Raw genomic sequence first — 25,330 nt, 5'->3', positions numbered from 1 at the left:
CTGTGGTCCACACAAAGACTTTTACATAATCAAAGAAGCATATGTTTTTCTGGAACTCCCTTGCTATTTCCATAATCCAACAAATGTTGGCAATTTGATCTCTGGTTCTGCTGCTGCTTAGAAACCTAGCTTATACATCTGGAAGTTCTTGGTTCACATACTGCTGAAGCCAGGCTTGAAGGATTTTGAGCATAACCTTGCTAGCATGTGAAATAAGCACAATCGTGTGGTGGTTTGAGCATTCTTTGGCATTGCCCTCCTTTGGGACTGGAATGAAAACTGACCTTTTCCAGTCCTGTGCCCACTGCTGAGTTATCCAAATGTGCTGACATATTGAATGCAGCACTTTGATAGCATCATCTTTTACCATTTTAAATAGCTCATCTAGAATTCTGTCACCTCCACTAGCTTTTTGTTCATAGTAATGCTTCATAAAGCCCACTTGACTTCACACTCTAGGCTGTCTGCCGCTGGGTGACTGACCACACCATTGTGGTTATCTGCATCACTAAGATTTCCCAAATCTTATAGCTTGTTCATTCTGCTAATCACACATTTAATTCAGGCTTCCTTGTAATGTTAGTTTTTAGTATATTACTGGTCTGTCCAAGCAACTAAACCATAAGGCTAGAATATCATGTATTTCAGAAGTGTGCAAGCAGGAACAACAGTGCCTTGTACAAACTATTCACACAGCAAAGAAGTTTACCTGACCTTTTTTTGCTGTTGCTGTTAAAAATAACATCCTCTATTTTGCACGTATGTTTTATCAATCAGTCTTGTATCCCAAATGACTGATTTATAAAGATACACAAATAGGCCAACTTTAAGTGGAAATCAAAGTAAAACAAAAACTGGGCTGCAAAACAGAACCAGAAATGAACCATACACTTTAACCTATATTCTTCCTGGGATAACACACAAAATTATTAGTTTCTAGAGCCACACAAAGTGGCATTCCAAAACATCTTTTTATTTGCCTGTGGGGGTGGGTATAATTTAAAAGGTCATGAAGCTCTAGAATAAAACAAAATATTACTTTTCAGCACTGGACAAGCTACCAGTAACTATTTTAAAAGTTATTTTGTCTATTTATATTGCCTTTTAATATGAAAGTAATATGGTGGTTTGGTTCCTAAGCCTTGTCTAACTCTTGCAACCTCATGGGCTATAGCCCACCAGGCTCCTCTGTCCATAGGATTTTCCAGGCAAGAACACTGGAATGGGTTGCCATTTCCCTCCTCATATTGAGTACCTTTTATGTACCGAGACCGCCCAATACTAGGACAGAAACAAGCTCAAGAGAAGAGCAAAGTTTAATTTTTTTTTTTTTTTTTTGCTGTGCTCCAGGGATCTTAGTTCTCTGACCAAGGACTGAAACTTGTGTTCCCTGCAGTGGATATACCAGGAAGTTTGGAGCACAGTTCTTGATGAGGCAAAATGGGAGTGAGAGGGAGAATGGGGAGTGATAAGTAAAGGCAGATATCTGTTGCTACAAAGAGGACAAAAGAGTCTTTGTTAGAAAAGTTCTATAAGGTATCACTAAAGGCAGTCCTGGGTGTTCGTTGGTAGGACTGATGTTGAAGCTGAAACTCCAATACTTTGGCCACCTGATGTGAAGAGCTGACTTATTTGAAAAGAACCTGATGCTGGGAGGGATTGGGGGCAGGAGGAGAAGGGGATGACAGAGGATGAGATGGTTGGATAGCATCACCGACTCAATGGACATGGGTTTGGGTGAACTCCGGGAGTTGGTGATGGACAGGGAGGCCTGGCGTGCTGCTGTTCATGGGGTCGCAAAGAGTCAGACACGACTGAGCACCTGAACTGAACTGAACTGAAAGGCAGTAATCCTCATTCTTTCAGCCCCCAACACACCTGAGGGATACAAAAACACTCCAGGGTCTCTCTGTAGCAGTGATTCTCAAAGGTCAAGTGAGAAATCCTGGGGGAATACGTGTGGTTTGAAAAAATTCCTTCAAGTAATTTTGTTTATCACTCTCTCTTCACTTTTCACTCCAGCCCTTTGTTTATACAGGAATATTTCTATTCCTGATATTCTATTCTATTCCTGAATATTTCAGATGCATAACAGAGGTCTGAAATCACAGGAAACATATAGGAATAACAGTAAGGTGAACAGGTAATAGGGTAGCTTAATGAACTCTACCAAATGCCTAAACTGTTTTTAATAAACTCTACTTCATCTAGAGAGTTTTGGTCCCAGGTGATAAATTTTTAGAATTTGTTTATTATGCTAAATTTTTATTATGAAATAGAATAATGAATCCCCATGTACCCATTAGTCAATTTCAATAATTATTAACACATTTGGCCTTAGGTTACTTCAAGGGGGGATTCAGCTTAGGCAATGTGCTAGAAAGATTTATTGGAAAATAGGAGAGTGTGCCTGCCTTTAAGCAGTTTGTTTTTTCAGGTTTACTGCAAAACTACATGGAGAACAAAAATATTTAAAAAAATCCCAAATTATAAACATTAGCCAGCAGACTTCATCTTTGCTCAGAAAGGTTAAACACGTGTGGACTTGAAAGGAGATGTTCAATGCTAAAGCTGCAAATTTGATTAGGTGACTTCTCTTGTTAAAATCCTTCCATCCAAATTCCTTATCATAGGCTGGCCCCATAGCATGAGGTTAAGTATGCAGACGCTGCAATCAGACTGCTGCAGTTCAGATATTAGCTTTATCACATAGTAGCTGAGTGACTCTGGCAAGTTAGGCCTTAGTATTCTTGTCTAAGAATGGTGACAATGATAGTGGGTATTTATTGAGTTGTTGTAAAGTTTAAATGAAATAATATAAAATACAGAACAGTTCGTGACACCTCTGTAAGTGTCTGATGTTAGTATTACAACATATACATAAAAGACAGCATGGTGTGTGGCTGAGGTTAGGGAAGCATTTACTAAATGTTTCTAATCACTTATAATTAAGACTAATAACAACAGTGATCTGGCTCTCCGGCCTATGCTTCCAGTCTCATCCTGACACTGTCCCTCTTAAACTCTGTAAGATATGATGTAATGTGACATACTGCTTTTATATATATTGCTTTCCTATTCTTTTCTATCCCCTTTCTCTGTGTGGTTGCCTTCTCCTCATTCTTTAAGATGAGCTCACATATCTCTGCACTCTGAGAAGTCTCTTTCTAGGTTTCATTCAGACAGTTGCTCTCCTCTGTTGCTCTTGGAGCAACTGTGTCCAGACCCCCTACTTACTTTACCTACTTAACTAAAATTCTGAATCACTGGTCTAATTCCTGTCTCATTGAGAGCAGAGACTTCCAAGTATTGCTGTGCCTCTGGGGGCCTGACACACAGTAGGTGCTCAAGAAATAAGAATGAAATGCTGAATGAATGAAAGGTTATCCAAGTCAGCACAATTCAGCAGGGATGCAGCTAAGAGATACCTCCTACACTATCACAGAGCAGCCTACCACTGAAAAAAACATTCTGCTAAACATTTCTACCAGAAAGTTTACTTCATTCTTATTCATCAATTCCCAATTATTTCTGTAAATAGCCTGTTACTACTTTCTATAATAAAGCTGAATCCAGCAGGCAGCATTCCAGATGTTGAAATACATAGTAATAAAAAAGACTATGCAAATACTTCAAGACTTTCCAGTAAAACCACATACTTATATTTTATAAACAGCATCTCAAATATTACCTAGAGAATTTATTAATGGATTTCCAAATGGAAATATTATGAAAAGATTTTCAACAAGCTGTGTATTCTATTGTTTTCTGTGCCAACCACTGCATACTTGCCAGATTTTATGGCTATACTGAGAGAAAGGGACATTATATTAATATGTAGAGGGAATATAGGTACACACACTAGATAAAATGAAAGAATGAGAGAAACACAAGAAAAGGAAAGTAGACTGGCTTAGTCACAATGCAGGGCTTCAACTTAAGAATGAATATTTTAGACTCTCTGAAGTGGTCTTTTTAATCTAACAGAGGAAACAAGTGAACTCGGTACAGCACTTAGTAACCAACGATAAAGCTGTAAAACTTTATTTTAAGATGGGTTTGGGGGAGAAATAACTTAAACATATGGATGCAATTAAGGTAAACACATATGTACTCTGCTTTTCTTAAGCACACAACTCTGAAATTGCATTTTATCCCCTATATATTTACATCTAAAAGCACTATAAACTTGGGATAGGGAAATTGAAAAAATCATTTAATAAAAAGTAACGTGCCATTATTAGTATACTAAAATTTTGACATTACCAAAATTAAGTTCTAGAAGGCTATCTTAAGACTGTAGAGTAACTCACCAAAAGATATTTACAAATCCAAATAAGACTTCATAGTTTGGATTTCAGAATTAATTCAATTTTCACCGTTTAAAAAGAGTCATAATAGGCCATTTAGTGATTTCTCCTGTGTTACATAATATCACTTGAGCCTCTTCTTCCCCTTACCCTTCACACAGTTGAATTAAACTGGAGAAAAACTTGCTGGATATTTGACCAATTTCCACTCAAAATTTACTAACTAACTTTCTAGTTAACCAGCCTCAGTGCTTTCTGAGGCCACTGTTAAAATATGCTGGATATCAGCAAGTTAAAAAAGCTTACTAATCATTACATGTTGAAGTTAGCATTTAATTCCTAAAGGACAAAAATCCTGATAATACTGCAGCCATGAAATTAGAAGACGCTTACTCCTTGGAAGGAAAGTTATGACCAACCTAGATAGCATTTTCAAAAGCAGAGACATAACTTTGCCAACAAAGGTCCATCTAGTCAAGGCTATGGTTTTTCCTGTGGTCATGTATGGATGTGAGAGTTGGACTGTGAAGAAGGCTGAGCACCGAAGAATTGATGCTTTTGAACTGTGGTGTTGGAGAAGACTCTTGAGAGTCCCTTGGACTGCAAGGAGATCCAACCAGTCCATTCTGAAGGAGATCAGCCCTGGGATTTCTTTGGAAGGAATGATGCTAAAGCTGAAACTCCAGTACTTTGGCCACCTCATGCGAAGAGTTGACTCATTGGAAAAGACTCTGATGCTGGGAGAGATTGGGAGCAGGAGGAGAAGGGGATGACGGAGGATGAGATGGCTGGATGGCATCACCGACTCGATGGACGTGAGTCTGAGTGAACTCCGGGAGTTGGTGATGGACAGGGAGGCCTGGCATGCTGCGGTTCATGGGGTCGCAAAGACTCGGACACGACTGAGCGACTGAACTGAACAGAACTGAACTGAAGGCCAAAACAGAATCCATGACAAGTAGATATACTTGATTAAAATGGATCAAGAATCTAAAAGAGAAAATTATCTTTATACCTAATATATATGGTCTTGTTTGCATAATACCTCTAGCTGGTTAAAAAAAAGGCAAAGCAACATTTAGAAACATTGAGAAACCAAGTTCCCTCTGAATATAAGAAATGAAATACAGAATTACTTTTTAAAAGCGAGAACAATAAATGTACAAACCAAAAAGCATAATAAACCTAACTCAAATTATTTAAAAGGAATCTTTTAAGATAGAAATGTAAATATTCAAGTTCTCTGGAAATAAGAAATATAGAATTCAAACTTTATACAGTATAATGTAAAAGATAACCTATCAGAGAAAAAAGTTTCATGGATATACTACTATCAGTTGGAATTTTAAAAAGTCAATTAGATTTATGGTCAAAATAAACACCAGACAATATTTAATCAACAAATTATGCAAAGTAATCCACACAAAAGATGGATATAGTGAATAAATATGTTAACTGAACAGACGTCATTCTATGTAAATTTGGACTTGAAAGACTGAAACTATTTTTAATTTTGAGAAAATTTTTTATTATTATGTAAAAACTAAACTACACATTTATGTTAATGGAATACTACACAGTCATTAAAGTGAATGGGCAGAACTGAATACATGTGATATGGAAACTAGCCTATAGTACATTGATTAAAACAATTCCAAATCAACAAAGAATATAGTGCATTATCTCATTTAACAAAAAAATTAAATGTAAAAATAAACTATAACAACACCCTTACACATGTTAAATGAGTACATGCTATGTGAGTACATACATAAATACACATGTATAAAATCTGGAAAGGTACATAAACCTACCAGTTTTTATCTCTGGTGGACGGTGGATGAAAAGATTGGCAGAATAAAAATGAATACCTTCTTCACGTTTATTCTAGTTGGTGTCTTAAACAAAGCAAGTATTACTTTTAAAATAAAGAGTAACAAAAAAATTTCCTTTAAAAAAAATCTAAAACTAAAAAATCTAAGGAAAAATCGAAAATACAAAACAGCTTTATGAAGTTTAATTTTTCCATTGAAATAGTAACCAGAAGTATTTCTTAACCATCTCAGAACAATTCCAGTTGATAAATTGGTCAAACACTGTGAAACCAACAGACCTTACTACAAAGTTAATTTTGTTATTTTGAGGTTATTTCCTAAATTATTTCTATCTGGTTTCAAGGAGCCATTAGTTTTAGCAATATTTTACCATCATTTACTGCTAACTAAATATTTAGAAAGGCATGCAGTATACATTTTGTAAGCAAACTATGTTCTACTTACATTTGGTATTTGGAGACATATACATATCATGATGGCATATAATATACATAAAGAGCAAAGAGAGAATAGCCAGCTAAATAAAGTAAACCTCTTTTAAAAACAAAAAGAATTTAGGGACAAGAAACCAGGGGAGAGGGAAAATTAGAAAAAGGAGTATTTTTACTTATTTATCTACTCAATAATATTATGGAAGTCACCACTTAAACTTTATGTTTAAGTTATACATAAAATAACTATAAATTGTGAAAATATGCCCGGGTTTCCCATCAGAGCCTTTAACTGAGCCCATACATTCCGGGCACATTACACTGAGACCCAGCGCAGCCTCACTACAATCTCTGCTTCTCGGAGCTGTCCATCCACCGCAGCATAATTCCAGCTGCCAATCTGAAAGAAACCAGCTAGTCAGAGCAGACACAACCAAGAGAAACAAATGTCACTCAATAATGTTCAGCAGTACTGTGTTCATGGATAATTTCAAACAGTATCTCTGTCTAGAACATTGATGTGCTCATTCAAAACACCTCCATCTCTAGCTACTGGAAACGAGTAGATAAAGCCGCCTGCCTAGAAAAATAAGTGGAATGTTACTTCAAAGAGGTTGCCAATACTAAGAGGCAAACAGTGAAAACACAGTCAAAGTTCTCAAAGGGAAAAAAAAAGAAATCAGGATAGTTGCATTCAGAAGGTTAAATTATTTCTTAAAACTAGACAAATCTGTTTAAACTATGTCATGGAAACAGTCATTTGGTCATTCATTTGTTAAGAACCATTTCATCTATTTTCTCAGTCGTATTTGTGAGTATCCACCATGTACAAACACTGAAATGAGGTAGAATGAGGAATCTTTGATTTCAAGAAACTTAAGACTGAAAGACAACACACACACACACACACACACACACACACACACACACACACACACACACACACCTGGCAGAGACAGAGGGAAGGCAATATGTTTACTGTTACAACAGCGTTAAGTCATATGTAACGTTTAAAAATTTTGCACTTAAGTGTTTCCTGAATACTGTATTCACAGAACCTCAGTTCTTCCTTTGCACCAATAATATAAACTAAAAATAGTGATTCCAAGTAAACTTCCTCTTCTTTGTAGAAACAAAAGAAAATAACACTGCTATTCTGAAATTTGAAATCTGACTATGCTATTCTAACAGTCAGCAATCGGTTACACTTGCAAATAGTCTTACAGAGATTTTTCAAATCTAGGTAATTTGACTTAACCATTCTAGAAGCTTGAATTTAGTTTAATATTTTGAAAAAAAATTTTCAGTCACTTGATTTGAGAGTACTTTCACACTTTCAATTTAAAATAAAGATGGTGCCAAGAGAGCACAGGGTTATGACAGAAGTCATCAGCATAATAGAGCGGCTCAGGATTCCTTGGGCAACTGATAGAGAAAAAAATCATAAAAATATGAACACTCTGCTTCACGTCCTTGGGTGTATAAATTTAGCTACACCTACTTAATTCAAAAGTCTGCAAGAGGCATAATAACTGGCAAAATATGAAGATTAGCTTTATTGACAATTTTAATGTTTAAGGGAAACTCTGATTGTGATTTTAATATACAAGACAGTTTGGCATAATTTCAAGGTTTTATGTAGGTTTTCAATTAAAACTTGACTAATCCTTACTGTTTATTTGGCTTTTCACCGTACAGTTCCTGCCCTGCACTGTGTCAAATGTGCCATCTGTGTAACACACTTCTGGCCAGAGATGCATCAGGATTATTTTTGTTACACTCTGAATTGCGGCCGTGTGCAATCTTAACTTATTGTATTCAAAATTTCCACTTTATTCTCTTGCTACAACCATTGTAACCCCGTTGTACTAATGTTCTACTCTTAAATCTCACCGCAGTCACAACAAAGATTCCTGCTCCCCCACCTGCTTCAAACAGGCTTACAGACCATTCCCCTAACTATTTAGCAAATGTTAACAATGCTATAAATACCAATTGTGTTTATGCTTTCTGAAAGATTCACTGCAGCGAGTGTTCTGCAGTAGTGTTAGAGCTGGAGTAAGCTGTTGACTCCCACCATGAAAATGATTGAATTCTAAGCCAAAAAATGCTTTTCCTTGGATAAGATATCTGATTTGCTACTGCTGTCATGAGACTGGGGTCACGTAAACTTAAACACTGCTGCTGCTTCTTTTGGAAAACAGATCTTTTCAGAGTGATTATGTGCTACTACAACAGCATTTGGAAGAGGGAAAATCAACCACTGACACTAAACACAACTTAGGGGAAATTTTTCGGGTTTTACTTTCATATTATGAGACCCACTGTATGTAATTCCTTAAATCGAGCAGGATCACATCTCTCCTTTTCCTCTTCTCTACTCATCTTTATAAATAGAGCTGAGTTCCATTTTCAGAAGGAATGAATAACTTTAATTTCTGAACTCACATAAACATAAAATAACAGTGCATTTGCTTGAAGAGAAAACGATGCTTCCAGAGCAAATGTAGTGAGTATTTCAGTAAGGTGAGAGAAGGAAAAGCACAGACGGCAGATGCTGTTTCCATCAGCGGTGCCCTAAGCAGCACCTACAGGCAGCGCGCCTTCTGGTCTCTGAGCCCCCACCTCCGCCCCCTAGCCCCGGTGCACCCTGGAGTCTGTCCCTGCACTCCCTACACGCTGGGTGCTCAAACCCTATGCTGTGTCTGTACTTTTCCTGTTGTCAAAGTCTACCATCAAGTCCTACACACAGGGAGCTGAATGACTAGAAAAAGTTGTTTCAAAAAATAGGTCTGTAATTAAATAAATCATCTCTAATGGTGAAGTTTCAAACATGAGTAAAAGGCACTGAATTCGGCGGCAGAGGCTTTTTTCTGTATATATCAAAGAACATCATATAGAAACCACGATAGCTGACTTTAGCATGCGACTCTGGCATTGGTTAACACAGTCTAATCTTAGAGCTGGAGACTTTCTACTCTTTAACTTTATACTTTGTGGTATTTGAATTCTCAGGGTTCTGGCACATTTTTGGATAAATAAGTTGTAAAATCCCTTTATATACCATTTAATTATATACACACCATACAAACACCACACATACACAATTTAGTAGTGAACCCAGAAATCAAGATTTTATGAGTCCTGAGTCAAAAGCCTTCCTGCTTTTAGAAAATGATGATAAGAACTACAATTAACAGTGATATACCAAAGATATTTTCTGAAAGAGTGGAAGTGATCTTTTGTGGTCCTCCTCAAATATGCTGGAAAAAATGAGGGAATTTGTTTCCAAAATGTATGAAAAACAATCCTAGTTCAGCGAGTTAAAAAACTGATTACAGGTACTGTAATTTCTGAGAGAGGTAAGTGAAGAAATTGTAACCTCCTTCATCTTTACTGAAGTTACACAAAGATCATTATATATAAAGTCACTATCCTACCAACATTAAAAATGGCCAGTCCCAGAAAGTAGTCACAAAAGACCTCCAAAAAGTCAAAACCAAAGTCAATATTCTTATCCCCATGTTAACCTGCATTGCTTGCTTGAATTTTCAAGCAGATACTTTTTCCCCTCACAAGAGTGAAAGACCAGGAGTTTGGATTTTTCCTTTTGATTTTCCAGAGGAAAAATTTTCAGCATACAGAAAGTAGCAAATAAAAGAATTCCATGATCTCGCTAATCAAAGATTAAATAACTATTTTCAGTTGCTGCTGCTGCTGCTGCTAAGTCGCTTCAGTCGTGTCCGACTCTGTGCGACCCCATAGACAGCAGCCCACCAGGCTCCTCTGTCCCTGGGATTCTCCAGGCAAGAACACTGGAGTGGGTTGCCATTTCCTTCTCCAATGCATGAAAGTGAAAAGTGAAAGTGAAGTCGCTCAGTCGTGTCCGACTCTTAGTGACCCCATGAACTGGAGCCTACCAGGCTCCTCCGTCCAAGGGATTTTCCAGGCAAGAGTACTGGAGTAGGGTGCCATTGCCTTCTCCGTATTTTCAGTTAGATGACCATATAAACATCTAAGATGACCATATAAACATCAGAAATTTCCTAATGTATAAATACACATCACAAAATGTGTATTTTCTATGTTTCAAAACATGATCTGTTTTTGTATGTAATATGGAAAGTATTTTTCCATAACAATAAATATAGAAATATACAGTTATAATTTTAAAGATGTATATAGTAGCATTTCACTGTATGGATTTACCTATATTTATTTAATCAGTTTCTTTACTGTTAGATATTTATGTGGTTCTTGTGGGGTTTTTTTTTTTGCTATTATGAGCAACTATGAAAGTGAAAGTCACTCAGTCATGTCCAGCTCTTTGTGACCGATACAGTCCATGGAATTTTCCAGGCCAAATACTGGAGTGTGTAGCCTTTCCCTTCTCCAGGGGATCTTCCCATCCCAGGGATCAATGCATTGCAGGTGCATTCTTAAACAGCTGAGCCACAAGGGAAGTCCTGAGCAACTATATCTGTTTTCTAAAAATTAGAAATTTTTGTTATTTTTTATCTTAGGTAGTCCAACAGGTAAAAATGTGTTGGATTTTACTGAATGCAACTGAATTTTACTGATTACTAGCGAGGCTTCATTCATTTATGGCCTAGACTTCCTCTTTTGTGAATTATCTATCCTTGAAATTTATCATTTGTTGTCTTTTTTTGGACATACAAAAACTTCAGTTTTTATGTAGACAAATGTAACAATTTCTTTAATGACTTTGGTTTTGTTACTGACATACAAAAGGAGCCTTTTCCATTCCAAGATTATAAAACTACTTACTACAGTATTTTCTATGTCCTGTAGTTCAGTTTTTTATACTTATACTATAACCTTTATTCCAAATAAATATATGTAATTCATCTGTAATTTCTTTCACTTTAAGATGTGAAACAGGGATCTAAATTTATAACAATTAGCTAGCTGTCTTAACATAACAGGTACATAAGATAGCCTTTTCCCAGTGATTTAAAATACCACCTCTATCATATATTCTCATATCTATTTATGAAACTGGAGAAGGAAATGGCAACCCACTCCAGTACTCTTGCCTGGAAAATTCCATGGACAGGGGAGCCTGGTAGGCTACAGTCCATGGGGTCACAAAGAGTCGGACACGACTAAGCGACTTCACTTTCTTTCTATAGTTCCTTTTGGAGAAGGAAATGGCAACCCACTCCAGTGTTCTTGCCTGGAGAATCCCATGGACAGAGGGGCCTGGTGGGCTACAGTCTATGGAGTTGCAAAGAGTTGGAGAAGGAAATGGCAACCCACTCCAGTGTTCTTGCCTGGAGAATCCCAGGGACGGGGAAGCCTGGTGGGCTGCTGTCTATGGGGTCGCACAGAGTCGGACACGACTGAAGTGACTTGGCAGCAGCAGCAGAATGACTAACACACACACACACATTTCTGAAAGCTCTATTCTGTTTCACTGAACGTTAAAACTAGAGCACAGTGTTTTCGTTACTCTAGTTCATACTTTGAGGAAGTAATCAAAACCTATATATTTACTTTAAATTTAGTTTTATCCTGGTCTTTTGGTTTCTCAGGCTATCACGTTTAAGAAATAGCTAATTGTAGAGCAGGAAGGCAGGTGTCCAACAGACAGACATATTGACACAGGAACAAGAAGTGAGAACTGATAGTTTTAAAGTAGAAACAGGAAAAATACAAAAAGAGAGCATACCAACTGAGAAAGCAAGTAGTATGGAATTCTTTACTGTAGGGTCAAATATACCACAGAACAATCACTAACATTAATAAAAAATAATATTCACTAATCACATTCTTCAGTGGTCTTTACTTATTACTGTCTATAGGAAAGTGGCCTCTACGCCTAAAAACCGCAGAGAACCCATAGTTTCTCAGGCACACACAGAACAAAGACCGAGTTGGCTTAAGTCTCAAAAAGATTTCAAAGAATCTGTGTCACATGTATTGGTCTTCAGCTTTAAATTAAGCTACAATTAATAACAAAAAGACACCAGGCGTGGATGCGTGAAGGCAAGCCTTTGCTGCAGAGATGACCTTCACGTTGAGGTCCGAACGATAAGGGCAGGAACAGAAGGAAGGTCGGTGTCATAGCACATGCAAACGAGGGTGAGGACGGCAGGGCGTGAGATGAGGCAGGAAGGCGGGGGCCAGACCCTGCGGACCGAGCAGAGCTCTATTCTGCGTTTCATGTGAAATAGGAGAGCTTAAGTAGAGGAGGGACACAGTCTGATTTATACTTTCAAAATGTCACTTTGGCAGCTCAGTGGAAAGTGGACTGCAGGTAGTTAAGCGTAGGAAAGGGTGACCAGGCCAGTCAGGGGAGAGTTGATGGTGGTGGCTTGGACTAATGACATGACACAGACATAAATGGTTTCCAAATGTGTTTTGGAGACAACATCTACCTAACCACTCTTGGTCGTCAGCTGCTTATGCCCCCGCCACCCCCGACCTCTCCCCACATGCTGTGCTCTCTGCTTTGAGCTCCCCTGCCCCTCCTACCACTGTGCCTGCCCCTCATTCCTTAAGGACTATGCTCAGGCGGGTTAGTACTGCCTCAGTCTGGGTTGGCTGTTTTTCCTTTGTGCTCTGACATGTAGTGGAAACGTCTCACTCAGAGCACATCACTGTCCATACAACTTCTAAATACTTATTTCTGACCTAATAAAACTCTAGCAATGAATTGTCTTACACTAAGGAGTTGCTTGGAGAAGGCAATGGCACCCCACTCCAGTATTCCTGCCTGGAAAATCCCATGGACAGAGGAGCCTGGTGGGCTGCCGTCTATGGGGTCACACAGAGTCGGACATGACTGAAGCGACTTAGCAGCAGTAGCAGCAGCAAGGAGTTGCTAACTGAGCTCTCAACTTTTGGATATAGCAAATACCATCTATATGATAAATGATAGGAAAGTTCTGCATATAAGAAAGGATACAGAATTGTTCTAGAAATCATGCCCCTAAATACAATTATATTCTAAATATATTAAAGAAATAATTTAAGGAAATTGGTTTCCATTTTTTTGGAAAATAAAAATTATTTTGTAAACTTAATATTCAACTCATCATTTGGATTTTGGAAGGTTTTTTCCTTAAGAAAAATATTTATTCTTATTCATATCTGACTGAATTCATTTATCTTAAATTTTCCTTTTTAAATTACTTCTTTCCCTGTTTTTTAGTTTTTTTGAAATGTTGGTACAAGGAAGAAAGGTGAATGAATTAAAACATAATCAAAAAAATTAATCATCAGAAAATAACAAATCTTTATTTATTTGTACTTTGTCTGTACAGACAAGAAATGTGTGTGTTAGTCATTCAGTCATGTTCGACTCTTTGCAACCCTATGGACTGTAGCCCGCCAGGCTCCTCTGTCCACGGGATTTCTCCAGGCAAGAATACCAGAGAGGGTTGCCATTTCCTCTGTCAGGGGATCTTCCCGACCCAGGGATCGGACCCACGTCTACTGCATCTGCTGCAGTGGCAGGATTCTTTACCATCTGAGCCACCAGGGAAGCCCCACAGACAAGAAACAGAGTATATTAAAAGTGGCGACGGTAGAGAAAAGGGTACCGAAAATAAAGAAATAAAGAGGTCAGTTAGAATAAAGTGCTCAAGAGAAGAACAAATCCTTTAGTTGGAGGTCACAGATATTTGGGGAGAAAAAAGCATACTTGCCTGAAAAAATAATTCTTTCTGGTGTGTGACATATGCAAATACAGAGAGAGTTGTATATTGATAACCCAGCTGTTTTCTAAAAATTAAAAACAACATAAAAGTTTAATGTGCTGCAGGCTGTTTCTCTGATTACTCTTCCTCCTCTTATGGTTATTATTTCTATCGTTTAGTGCTTTTTTTATAGAGAGATTATTTTTATGATCACTTACTACACCATATGTATTAACCATTCATTCTAGAATAAAACTTTCTCTTGAGGAATGGAGCCTTTCCCAAGTAATAGGTGCATACATGACTTGTTTGTAGACAGCTTGCCTCTGTGTATGACTGTGTGGACATCTAAGTGTTCCAGATGAAAACTAAGTAGACAGTAGTGAACAGAAATAAGGAAAACTAGAGGTACTGAACAAAACGTCTAGTCTGGTCTCCTTTAAATACTCGAGAGGCCAAATCCATCCTGATACCGTTACCATGATTTTGCAGGGATAATGTTTTAGTATAAGCCAAGTGTATGCACAAATTCCCTAATACTAGAGATGTTAAAGCCTCTTAGAAGAACGAGATTCTGAAAGAAAGATGAGACAGTCTGGAGATGGGGCGGAGAGCAAATCGGGAGACGGCGGTAGTGGAAGCTTTACAACTAGCAAGACTTGACAAGACTTGGGAGGCTGTCCTGGCACGGAGCTGCAGGAACAAGGCTGGCTGGAGATGGAGCAGTGGGAGCTGCCTCCCTGGGCTTCCATGCAAGAATGTACGTCATTCTCAAAGTGCAGGAGGAAAAGTTTTATGAAGAGAAAGGCAGTTTGTGAACAATCTTTCTGAAAGATTGTCCTGCTTCCACATCACTCTATTCTGTTACGCAGCTTTTTTTCTTCATAGCACTTATTACTAACTGAACTTAGTTTTTATTGTTTATTTTCTGTCCATCGAGCTCCATGAGGGAAGGGGTTTTGACTGACTTTCTTGCTCATCACTGTATTTTTAGGACTTTGAACAAAATTTGTTGAATAAATGAATAATTAATGAAAGAATAAACTCTTCCAATTTATCAGCCCTTTTCCTTACTTATCCAAACCAGCCTAGAGCCACCATTTCATCAATATCCCTTTAACAATTTCACTGACCACCCTTTCACTCTCAATTCTTTTTTATATATATTCTACCATATTCCTATGGCCAAACCCCCGTCTCTCTCTCTCCACATGTATAATTACACACACATACGGAGAAGGCAATGGCATCCCACTCTAGTACTCTTTGCCTGGAGCATCCCATGGACGAGGAGCCTGGAAGGCTGCAGTCCACGGGGTCGAGAAGAGTCAGACACGACTGAAGTGACTTACCTACATACCTTCTCTATTCAACTTTTTTCTACTTCTATTCTCCTGCTATTGAGAACAGAGAAAAACAACATGGAAAGGAGATAACAGTTTATATATTACTGAGTATCAGTTAAGCACCTATCACTGTATAAGGTATCTCCACAAGCGTTACCTCACTCTTGGTACAAACTCTCATGGAGGTGGCTGCCGTCCCACCTCACCCATGGACAGTTACTTAAACCAGTGCCCAGGCTGGCCTTCCACTCTACCCACTCAAGACTGTATTCTTTCCTGCTGCTGCTAAGTCGCTTCAGTCGTGTCCGACTCTGTGCGACCCCATTGACGGCAGCCCGCCAGGCTCTCCCGTCCCTGGGATTCTCCAGGCAAGAACACTGGAGTGGGTTGCCATATCCTCCTCCAATGCATGGAAGTGAAAAGTGAAAGTGAAGTCGCTCAGTCGTGTCCAACTCTAGCGACCCCATGGACTACAGCCTACCAGGCTCCTCCGCCCATGGGATTTTCCAGGGCTTATCTATCTGTGCTCTGGATTTTGTTTTTTTTTCCTTTTTCTCATAGAGCTTAGTGGTCTATTACATACTCTTTCCTATGATACATGCTTCTCTTTGGAGCTTTCCAATTAACAGAGAAACATCATAAATTACCTATCCATTAAAATAAAAAAACAACTCCTTCAGAGTGACTGGCAATGGATATGGGGTTTCTTTGTGGATAGTGACAAAATGTAAAATTAGATTGTAGCAAAGCCTGTACAATTCTGGGAATAAACTAAAACTAGTATATACTTCAAGTGGGTGAACTGTATCATGTGTGAACTCTCTCTTAATAAAGCACTGAAAAGTTCTTCTGTTATTTCCTTTCCTCACTGTGTTTAGTTGTTCACGTCGCATTCACAGCACAGTCCTCTTTAATCCAAGCTTCTTTCTCTAATGATCCTTAGAATAAGCCAATGAGGAATTTTCAGTTTGTTCAGTCTTCTTTGAGACAGATTCTAAAGTATATGCAGTTATGTTACCAAACTCCAACCCACTTATAACACAGTGAAGATTACTTTTCTTTTTTAAAATTTTATTTATTTTTGGCCGTGCTGGGTCTTCACTGCTGCATGTGGGTGGGCTTTCTCTAGCTGCCGTGAGTGACAGGGGTCAGAGCGGGGGTCGTGAGGGGGTACTCTCTAGTTGCGGTGCATGCAGGGCTTCCCAGACGGTAAAGAGTCTGTCTGCAATGTGTTCGATCCCTGGGCCGGGAAGATCCCTTGGAGAAGCGGGTGGCAACACAGTCTAGCACTCTTGCCTGGAGAATCCCATGGACAGAACAGTCTGATGGGCTCTAGTCCACAGGGTCGAGGTCAAGACGACTGACGGCTGACACACACACTCCTGCTGTGGAGCGCGAGCCTAGGGCATGCGGGCTTGGGAGCTGCGGTGTGTGGGCTTAGTTGTTCCACGGCATGCGGAATCTTCCCAGAGCAGGGATCAAACCTGTCCTCTTCATTGGCAGGTAGATTCTTCACCACTGGACTGGCATGGAAATCTCCTAAAATTACTTTTCATGACATTAAAATTACTTTTTCTGGCACCTCTCTCTTTTGTCCCCTTCAGCTCATTTCCACAAACCTAATTGCCCACCATGGTCTCTTTTACCGATGTGCAGGAGGCTCATGCAGCTTCTTCTGTGCAGCTATCCTTCGCTCATAACTCTACCAAGTGTTCTTATTCACCCTTCAATCTCCAGCTCCAGCCTCTCATTTCCCAAACATGCTGGAATCTGCAGTCTAGGTTCAGTGCCTAGTCTCCAGACCTGGGCACACATATAGTGTACTTATCTCTATACTGAATTTATCACAGTATTCGAAGTGCTTATTTATCCATGTTTCTCCACTAGACAACATGCTACAGCTGATAGGGGCAGGGACTCACCTTTTCACTCTTTACCCTTATTACATAATTTAAGTTTGGTAAAAAGTTGTTGAAAAAAAGTTAATGACCCTAGTCTTGTTTTTTGTTTTCTCCTTGTCTCACTTTACAATGAACTCTGTATGAATCCTCTAGGAAACAGTCTTTAATAACTTCTCTAGTCCAGGTTCGACACACGATACTGGATGCTTGGGGCTAGTGCACTGGGACGACCCAGAGGGATGGTATGGGGAGGGAGGAGGGAGGAGGGCTCAGGATGGGGAACACATGTATACCTGTGGTGGATTCATTTTGATATTTGGCAAAACTAACACAATTATGTAAAGTTTAAAAATTAAATAAAATTAAAAAAAATAATAACTTCTCTAGCGTTAACATTTATGATTTTTTTTTAAGATGCAACTGTTAATTCTTATTCTTTTTTAGAGCTGGGTTTTCTTTTTTTTTTTTTTTTTAGAGAGTTGAATCATTTTTATTCTTTTAAATGAAAGCATTATAGACTTCAGATTTTATTTTTATTTTTTTTTTATTTTTTTTTTTTTCTTTAAAATTCCTTTTATTAAAAGAACATGAACCATAAAATAGGCTGGGACATTATAAAAACATTTGAATTCATATTATACATTTTTTCTTATTATTTGACTACTAACTTTTTATTTTAAACATTTGGTTAATTTTAATAATACGAAATTCCAGTAAGGTAAAATGTAGTTATAATAATAAGCATTTCTATTTTAGCATCTTCTATATTTTCTATCAAATTAATTTTATTAAATAATTTCCTGACTAGTTTAATACCTTGTTCAATGATCTCAAAATTCACTGTTTTATTATTTTAGCAATTCTTTAGTGCCCAGGAAATTGTTCCTATTCACCCAGTTTTTAGAAGCAAGACCTCCAATATATAGTTTGCCTGCTGCTGCTGCTGCTAAGTCACTTCAGTCGTGTCCGACTCTGTGCTACCCCATAGACGGCAGCCCACCAGGCTCCCCTGTCCCTGGGATTCTCCAGGCAAGAACACTGGATTGGGTTGCCATTTCCTTCTCCAATGCATGAAAGTGAAAAGTGAAAGTGAAGGCACTCAGTCGAGTCCAACCCTCAGCAACCCCATGGACTGCAGATCACCACACTCCTCCATCCATGGAATTTTCTAGGCAAGAGTACTGGAGTGGGGTGCCATTGCCTTCTCCTAGAGCTGGGTTTTCTAACTCAACATTTTAACAGTGAACAATATAAGGGAAGGAACTAACACTTGTTGAGTACCACGCCAGGCCTTTTTATCTGTTACACGTCATTTAAATCTGCATGAAATGGGCATCATCCTACCAATTCCATAGACTCTCAGGAAGAGCTAAGGCATACAATTATGGGCACTGGGGTCAGGAATCAAATCCACATTTATTTGTTGATTCTACTGTATCACAGTGTCGTGTCACAAAACTCAGCACCATAATGTGGAGTGGATATAATAAAAGATCACATTTGTTTCAATAACATTCAGGAAGCAAATATATATACTTATATGAATAATGCTAAGTAATGAATTGATGTAGTGTGTTAAGAACCCTGAGTACCCACCATACTTAGAATATGTCAGGTCATGATTTTTGAGTGAATGCTGAATCTAATATATAATATATATGTATATAAATAAAACAGGGTGCAATGAGTTGGAAAGCTCTTCAGCTAAAGGTTAATTTGCTGATAATTAACTACTTGGAGTTGTGGGGGAAAAAAGAAGTCAAAGAAACTTAAAGCACAAGTTTTCAACAGAGCTTCCCTGGTGGTCCAGTGGTTAAGAATCCACTTGCTAATACAAGGGACACGGGTTCGATGAAGATTCCATGTGCCACGGGGCAACTGACCTTGTGTGCCCCCAGCTACTGAGCTCTAGGGCCTACTATTGCAATAAAAGAAGCCACTCAGTGAGAAGCCCAAGCGTGGCAACTACAGAGCAGCCCCTCACTCACAACCAGAGAAAAGCCTGCACAACAAGACAGGCCAGCACAGTCAAAACTAAATAAACAAACATTTAAAACTTTCTTTAAGTTTTAAATAGTCTTTAGCAAATGCTGATCATGAAAAATACTGAAAGCTTACTTGATATGGCAGTTTCTCAGAAAGTCAAACATAGAATTACCATATAATCCAGCAATTCTACTTCAGAATATACCCAGAGACTTGAAAGCAGGGACTTGAACAAGTATTAATATACGCATGTTCATAATAGCTAAAAGGGGTAAGCAACCCAAAATATCCACTAACAGACAGACATACAAAATGTGGTACATACATATGGTGAAGTATTAAAAAGGAAGGAAATCTGACCTATGCTACCACACGGACGGAATTTAATAAAATAAGCCAGTTACAAAAGGACAAATATTGTATAATTTCACTTATCTGAGATACCTAGAATAATCAAATTCCCCAGAGGCAACAGAACAGTGGTTGTCACGGCCCGAGGGCAGGGAGAGACAAGGAATTACTGTATAAGGTATACAGAGCTTCAGTTTGGGAAAGATGAAAATTCTGGAGATAGGTGGTAGTGATGGTTGCATAACAATATGGATATACTCAATGCCACTGAATTATAACTCAAACCACAGTAGAAACCAATATTTGAAGTCAGGACATGTTAAAGTGGAATAAAACATATAATCTGGTGAACACATATATGTCCATACACATCGCAAGTCTCAAATGGTGCACAGTCACTAGTCACTGTGAGCTCGTTTGTGTCCGACTCTCTGCGACCCCGTGGACTGTAGCCCGCCAGGCTCCTCTGTCTGTGGGATTTTCCGGGCAAGAATACTGGAGTGGGTTGCCATTTCTTTCTCCAGAGGATCTTCCCAACTCAGGGATCGAACCCACATCTCCTGTATTGGCAGGCAGATTCTTTACCACTAGTACCACCTAGGAAGCCCAATTTCAAATATTCTACCAAGTTAATTTAACAAACATTTATTGTCCCATTTATTGTCCCAAGCAAAATCCCATTGCTTAGAATCTGGATTTTGAAAATTTGGTAAGCAAAGATACACCACAATCTTCTAGATGTCTCCTGTTCAATATCATATCCACTAACCATATGTGGCTATTTAAATTCACTACAATGAAACATTCAGTTCCTCAGTCACACTAGCCATATTTCAAACACACAATGGTCACGTGTGACTAGTGGCTATTGTATTGGGCAGCGTAGATACAACGAACATTTCCATTACCCCAGGAAGTTCTGGACTTCCCTGGTGGCTCAGATGGTAAAGCATCTGTCTACAACGAGGGAGACCTGGGTTTGATCCCTGGGTCGGGAAGATTCCCTGGAGAAGGAAATGGCAACCCACTCCAATACTCTTGCTTAGAAAATCCCATGGATGGAGGAGCTTGGTGCAGGCTACTGTCCATGGGGTCGCAAAGAGTCAGGTACAACTGAGCGACTTCACTTCAGGAAGCTCTACTGGAAGTTCTATTGCTTTTTTAGATTATACTGCCAACAGTATATGATAAACTCCTTTGGTAAATAACTGAGGTGTGAGAAGCAGGGTGGGTCAATCGAGAATAAACACAAAGAGCCAATGACACTGATCTATAGAGAAAACACCTAGCTGGTGGAATGACTCACTTTTTAACAGCATCACAGAGCTACAGAGAGCCATCCTTTCTGATCATAGCTTGCACAAACTTGAATGATGGGAAAGGTTCAGGTATATTGACTTGGACACACAAGTCTTAAAAAAAGGAATAGGACCCTCACATTGGGAGAAATAGTATTAAGTACATTTTCATTGCAACTCTACAGAATATAATGGAATTTCAAAATTAAAACTACTCAGATTTTATAGCACCATAAAATAATATATGCTCATATGTTAAGTAAACAGGACATGACAAAGCCAAATATACACTGATTCCAGTCACAGAAGTAGATATGGATAATAACTACAAAGGAATACAAAAACACAGAAGCAGGTATTAAATAATTATGGACATTTGTACTACCACTATTCAAATTTGGTTAAAACAATAAAAAAGAAGGTAAATGGGCCTATTCAATTCTATTCTAATAATGAATTATTTACTGTTTTGTAAACAATTGCATGTTTGCTCCAACCTCAGTTTCCTACACGGAACTCTGTGTATATTTTGTGTTATGCAGTCAGTTGTTGCTCCAATAAAACAAAATGCCCCCTAGAAGGAACATTTTCAAAGAACTGAAAAATTGTGTCTTTTAGAGCCCATCTGATCCCGTTCAAAAATAAACTAAAAACCAGCAATTCCAACCTATGTGATTTAAGGTAAGTGCGTCAAATGAGCAGTGCTTTTGTTTGCGTGCCAATCTTCTTTATCTAGCACGTAAACCAGGTGATGACGCACGCTGGCAAATATATTTAAATATGTACTTTCATTCACTGTCAACATGATAAGGTCATAAATAGAATTATAAAGAAATACATCAAGTGCCAGTGAAAAACAACAAACCTTACTTACTACAAATGATGTTCCTTTTACAGTGATATACAACTTTCCCTATGAATCAAAACTCCCTGGTTTCAATAATGTTCTCTTCTAAAACTGTACAGACATATAAGGTTTTATCTGTTCAATTTCACTAACATACATACATCTTTATATTTGAGGTATGTTAACCAGAAGAAGAATAATTAAATTAAAATAGTTTAAAAAATTTAAGGCCATACACAGGCTTTTTGGTGAATACTGTATTTGTCAAAACTGTGTTTTGAGTTTTACTTAAGAAAATCAATGAGAAGGATAAAACAGTTCTCAATAATGTCCAGCACCAAGTATGATGATGTACGAAAGCTGCAGACTTTATTCTTAACTTCTATTTGGTTATATGTGTTCAGTTCAGTTCGGTTCAGTTCAGTCGCTCAGTCGTGTCCAACTCTTTGTGACCCCATGAATCGCAACATGCCAGGCCTCCCTGTCCATCACCAACTCCCGGAGTTCACTCAGACTCACGTCCCTCGAGGCAGTGTACTTGTACATAAATATGTGTTTATCATATTATATGCTTATAATCTTATTTCTTTAACAAATTATTTTCCTAGTTCGTTAAACTAGTGAATAGCCTTAAAGGTTATAAAAATAATAAATATGATTATTGTCCCCTTAAAAGGGGTCAAATTGAAAAAGTTCTCATTTTAACATCAAGTCCCAGGTAGGTCACTAACTTAAAGGCTATCCTGCTTACATTACTTTACCCGGCTGGTTTCAGTTTGCTGCTGCGGCTGCTGCTGCTGCTAAGTCACTCCAGTCATGTCCGACTCTGTGCGACCCCATAGATGGCAGCCCACCAGGCTCCCCCATCCCTGGGATTCTCCAGGCAAGAACACTGGAGTGGGCTGCCATTTCAGTTTCATCATCAGTAAAATGAAAGCGTGGGGAAGATGGCATTTAACAGCTTCTGGTCTAGAGATACGTGTTAGACTCAGTCAGGTAACCTACCTCTCTCAATACAGGATCAGTTATTGAGTTCAGATTAACAGCTCCTTCGTAGGTCAGGTAATAGAATACATTGAGGGCTCGAACAGCCTCTGGTCCTTGCTGTTTATAGCCAAAAATGAGGTCAATCCACTGGTGAAGCTGGCAGGAAACAAATTCACTCTCCAGGGCCTGAAAAAATAATGTAGTTTTTATTATTATGCTGAATTCTACTTTTAAAAGATAGAGAAATTTAGAATAAGCATTGAAGTTTAACTCTAAACTGTGAACTAAGGTATTCTGAAGTCCTTATTTTCCACTAGACTTTGTTCTCCTTTTTCTATAATGAGAGACTCTGCAGCACTTGTCACACTGGATTACAACAGATTGTTTATATTTCAGTATTCATCTACGTGTACTGTGAGCACTGTGAAGACCAGGACTGGGTCTATCTTGGTCACATTCGTAACTCAGGACCTGGCAGGTACTCAATTTATGTTTCAAAGAAACGAGGTCATACAATGTAAAGGCTGGTTTGAAATAGCAAATGTGAAAATATTAAACACTGACTATTCACTTGAAATATTTATAGTTTTTCTAGAATTAAAACATTTTGCTGCCCACTGCAACAACTGTAACCAAATCATTTGGCTACTTCAACTGAGTTTTTATACCAATAGATTAGATCTTGGGAGTGATCCTTGTAATTACTGAATTATTATTCTATGTAATAATATCAAATTGGACTGAATATTTGATGCTATAAACATAACAGTGTCCAATAAATAATGAATGAACATGAACATAATCAAGTTTTCAGTAGAAATGCTGGGCTCAAGATCACTTCCAATTCATCACCACATTCCCAGAGTTACAAGCACTATACCTAAAACACCATTGGTGCCAATAAATGTTTGCTGAACTTAATAAAGTTTAAAAAGCTAAAGAGCTTTCATAAGCAGAGACTTGGTTTTTTTTTTAAAGAAAAGTATTCATTTGTATGTTGTTAAAAACTATTCCAACATAAAACCATGATGGGCTAGTATATCAATAAGTAATGTTGTTTGAATAACAGAGCTCTCAAACTCTGAAGTTTAATTTGAAGTGTACCAAGTTACATCAGGTAATGTATCACACTGAAATTCTTATTTTCAGAGTCATAAGTGCATGACTGGGATGCATTTTTGGTGTGGCTTAATGCTATGTTATCAATATTATGAAAAGAAAACTGCTGGTTTTAAAACAAAATTGACTAACTTTTGGTCTAGCAAGCAACCAGTAAGATATATAAATAACCTTGTGACAAAAGATGTTCCAGAAGTTCACAGGTGTACACTTGTGTAGATATGTGCTTTATTAAAATGAGGGCCTATGAATAAGAAAACTGTTTATGGTTAAATTCAAATAATATATTTCCTTTAACTAATAACATTTAACACGGCTTCACAATATATCATATATCATAAAGTGTAAAAATAAAACTCTAGGCAATTCTCATATTTCAAAGTATACCTGGACTGAAATAAGCCTTAAAAATATTTAGCTAGTTTCAATGGAAAAGTTACTGTTTAAAGCATCTCTTATAAAACTCACTATACTTATAAATTTAGTAAACAGCTAAGAGAGCACAAAACTTCCTCCTGTTTTAGACTGTAATAACTTTCAGTAAATTCCTATTTTAAGCTCATAGATTTAAATTAATCTGAAAATCCAGGAACTACTGATGCAAGCACACAAAAAATGATACTTCTGTTTCATTAATTTAGGCCTTGGGTAGTGATGGGAGTGTGGGGTGGGGGTGGAGTACATGTTTAAAGTGACACATAAAAACAGCAATTGTCTTAATTTGTGTGCAGTGCTCTCTACACAAAAGCCCTAAATATGTTCAAATTAGAGCAAGCTGCTTGATTGTCACTGCAGTCTCATGTCACATTAATGCATGACAAACATTAAACCATACACTTAAATGGCAATTTATATCATTTAAATGTTTACTGCCAGACTAGCTCATCACTCATTTAAATGTGACTTTCTGACAGCTAATTTCAGTTAATTTTCTCCAATTCACTTAATTAGAACTTTCAATCAGAGAAGGACCTGTACATATCTTTGAGCTTACATCCTTTTTAGTTGTTGTTCAAAATCTGAGTTAATAAGCTGCTGAAAAGCTCTACGATAATAGATGAACAAGCAATATCTCTGAGTCTACAAAAATGTGTGAATCTATGAAGCAAACTCGCAGTAGGTACTGTAAGGAAGAACCTACACTTATTTATGTAAATAATACTCTGGCCAGTAGTTTAAATAAAAAACGTTTAGTTCATATATACACACTATTGAAACGATAAAAAGAAACCCTGCATCTAAGCTAATTAAAAAT

General features: G+C 37.9%; 1 protein-coding gene across 8 annotated transcripts in view; it reads right to left on the bottom strand.

Moving 5' to 3' along the window:
* The window catches only part of LRBA (LPS responsive beige-like anchor protein), a 758,928-nt gene that overhangs the window by 62,471 nt on the left and 671,127 nt on the right, over positions 1 to 25,330 (bottom strand). For all 8 annotated transcript variants that reach the window (XM_086346372.1, XM_086346374.1, XM_086346378.1 and 5 more), the window contains one exon: positions 22,975 to 23,142. In XM_086346372.1, the coding sequence (XP_086202498.1) occupies positions 22,975 to 23,142 (168 nt within the window). The remainder of the gene's footprint in view (positions 1 to 22,974; positions 23,143 to 25,330) is intronic.

Source organism: Bos grunniens, chromosome 17 (genome assembly GCF_055505025.1).
Source record: "Bos grunniens cultivar Pamir isolate PY7600 chromosome 17, Bosgru_T2T1.0, whole genome shotgun sequence".
Classification (NCBI taxonomy): Eukaryota; Metazoa; Chordata; class Mammalia; order Artiodactyla; family Bovidae; genus Bos; species Bos grunniens.
The sequence above is the reverse complement of the archived record's forward strand: the minus strand, read 5'-3'. Positions and strand labels throughout refer to the sequence as shown.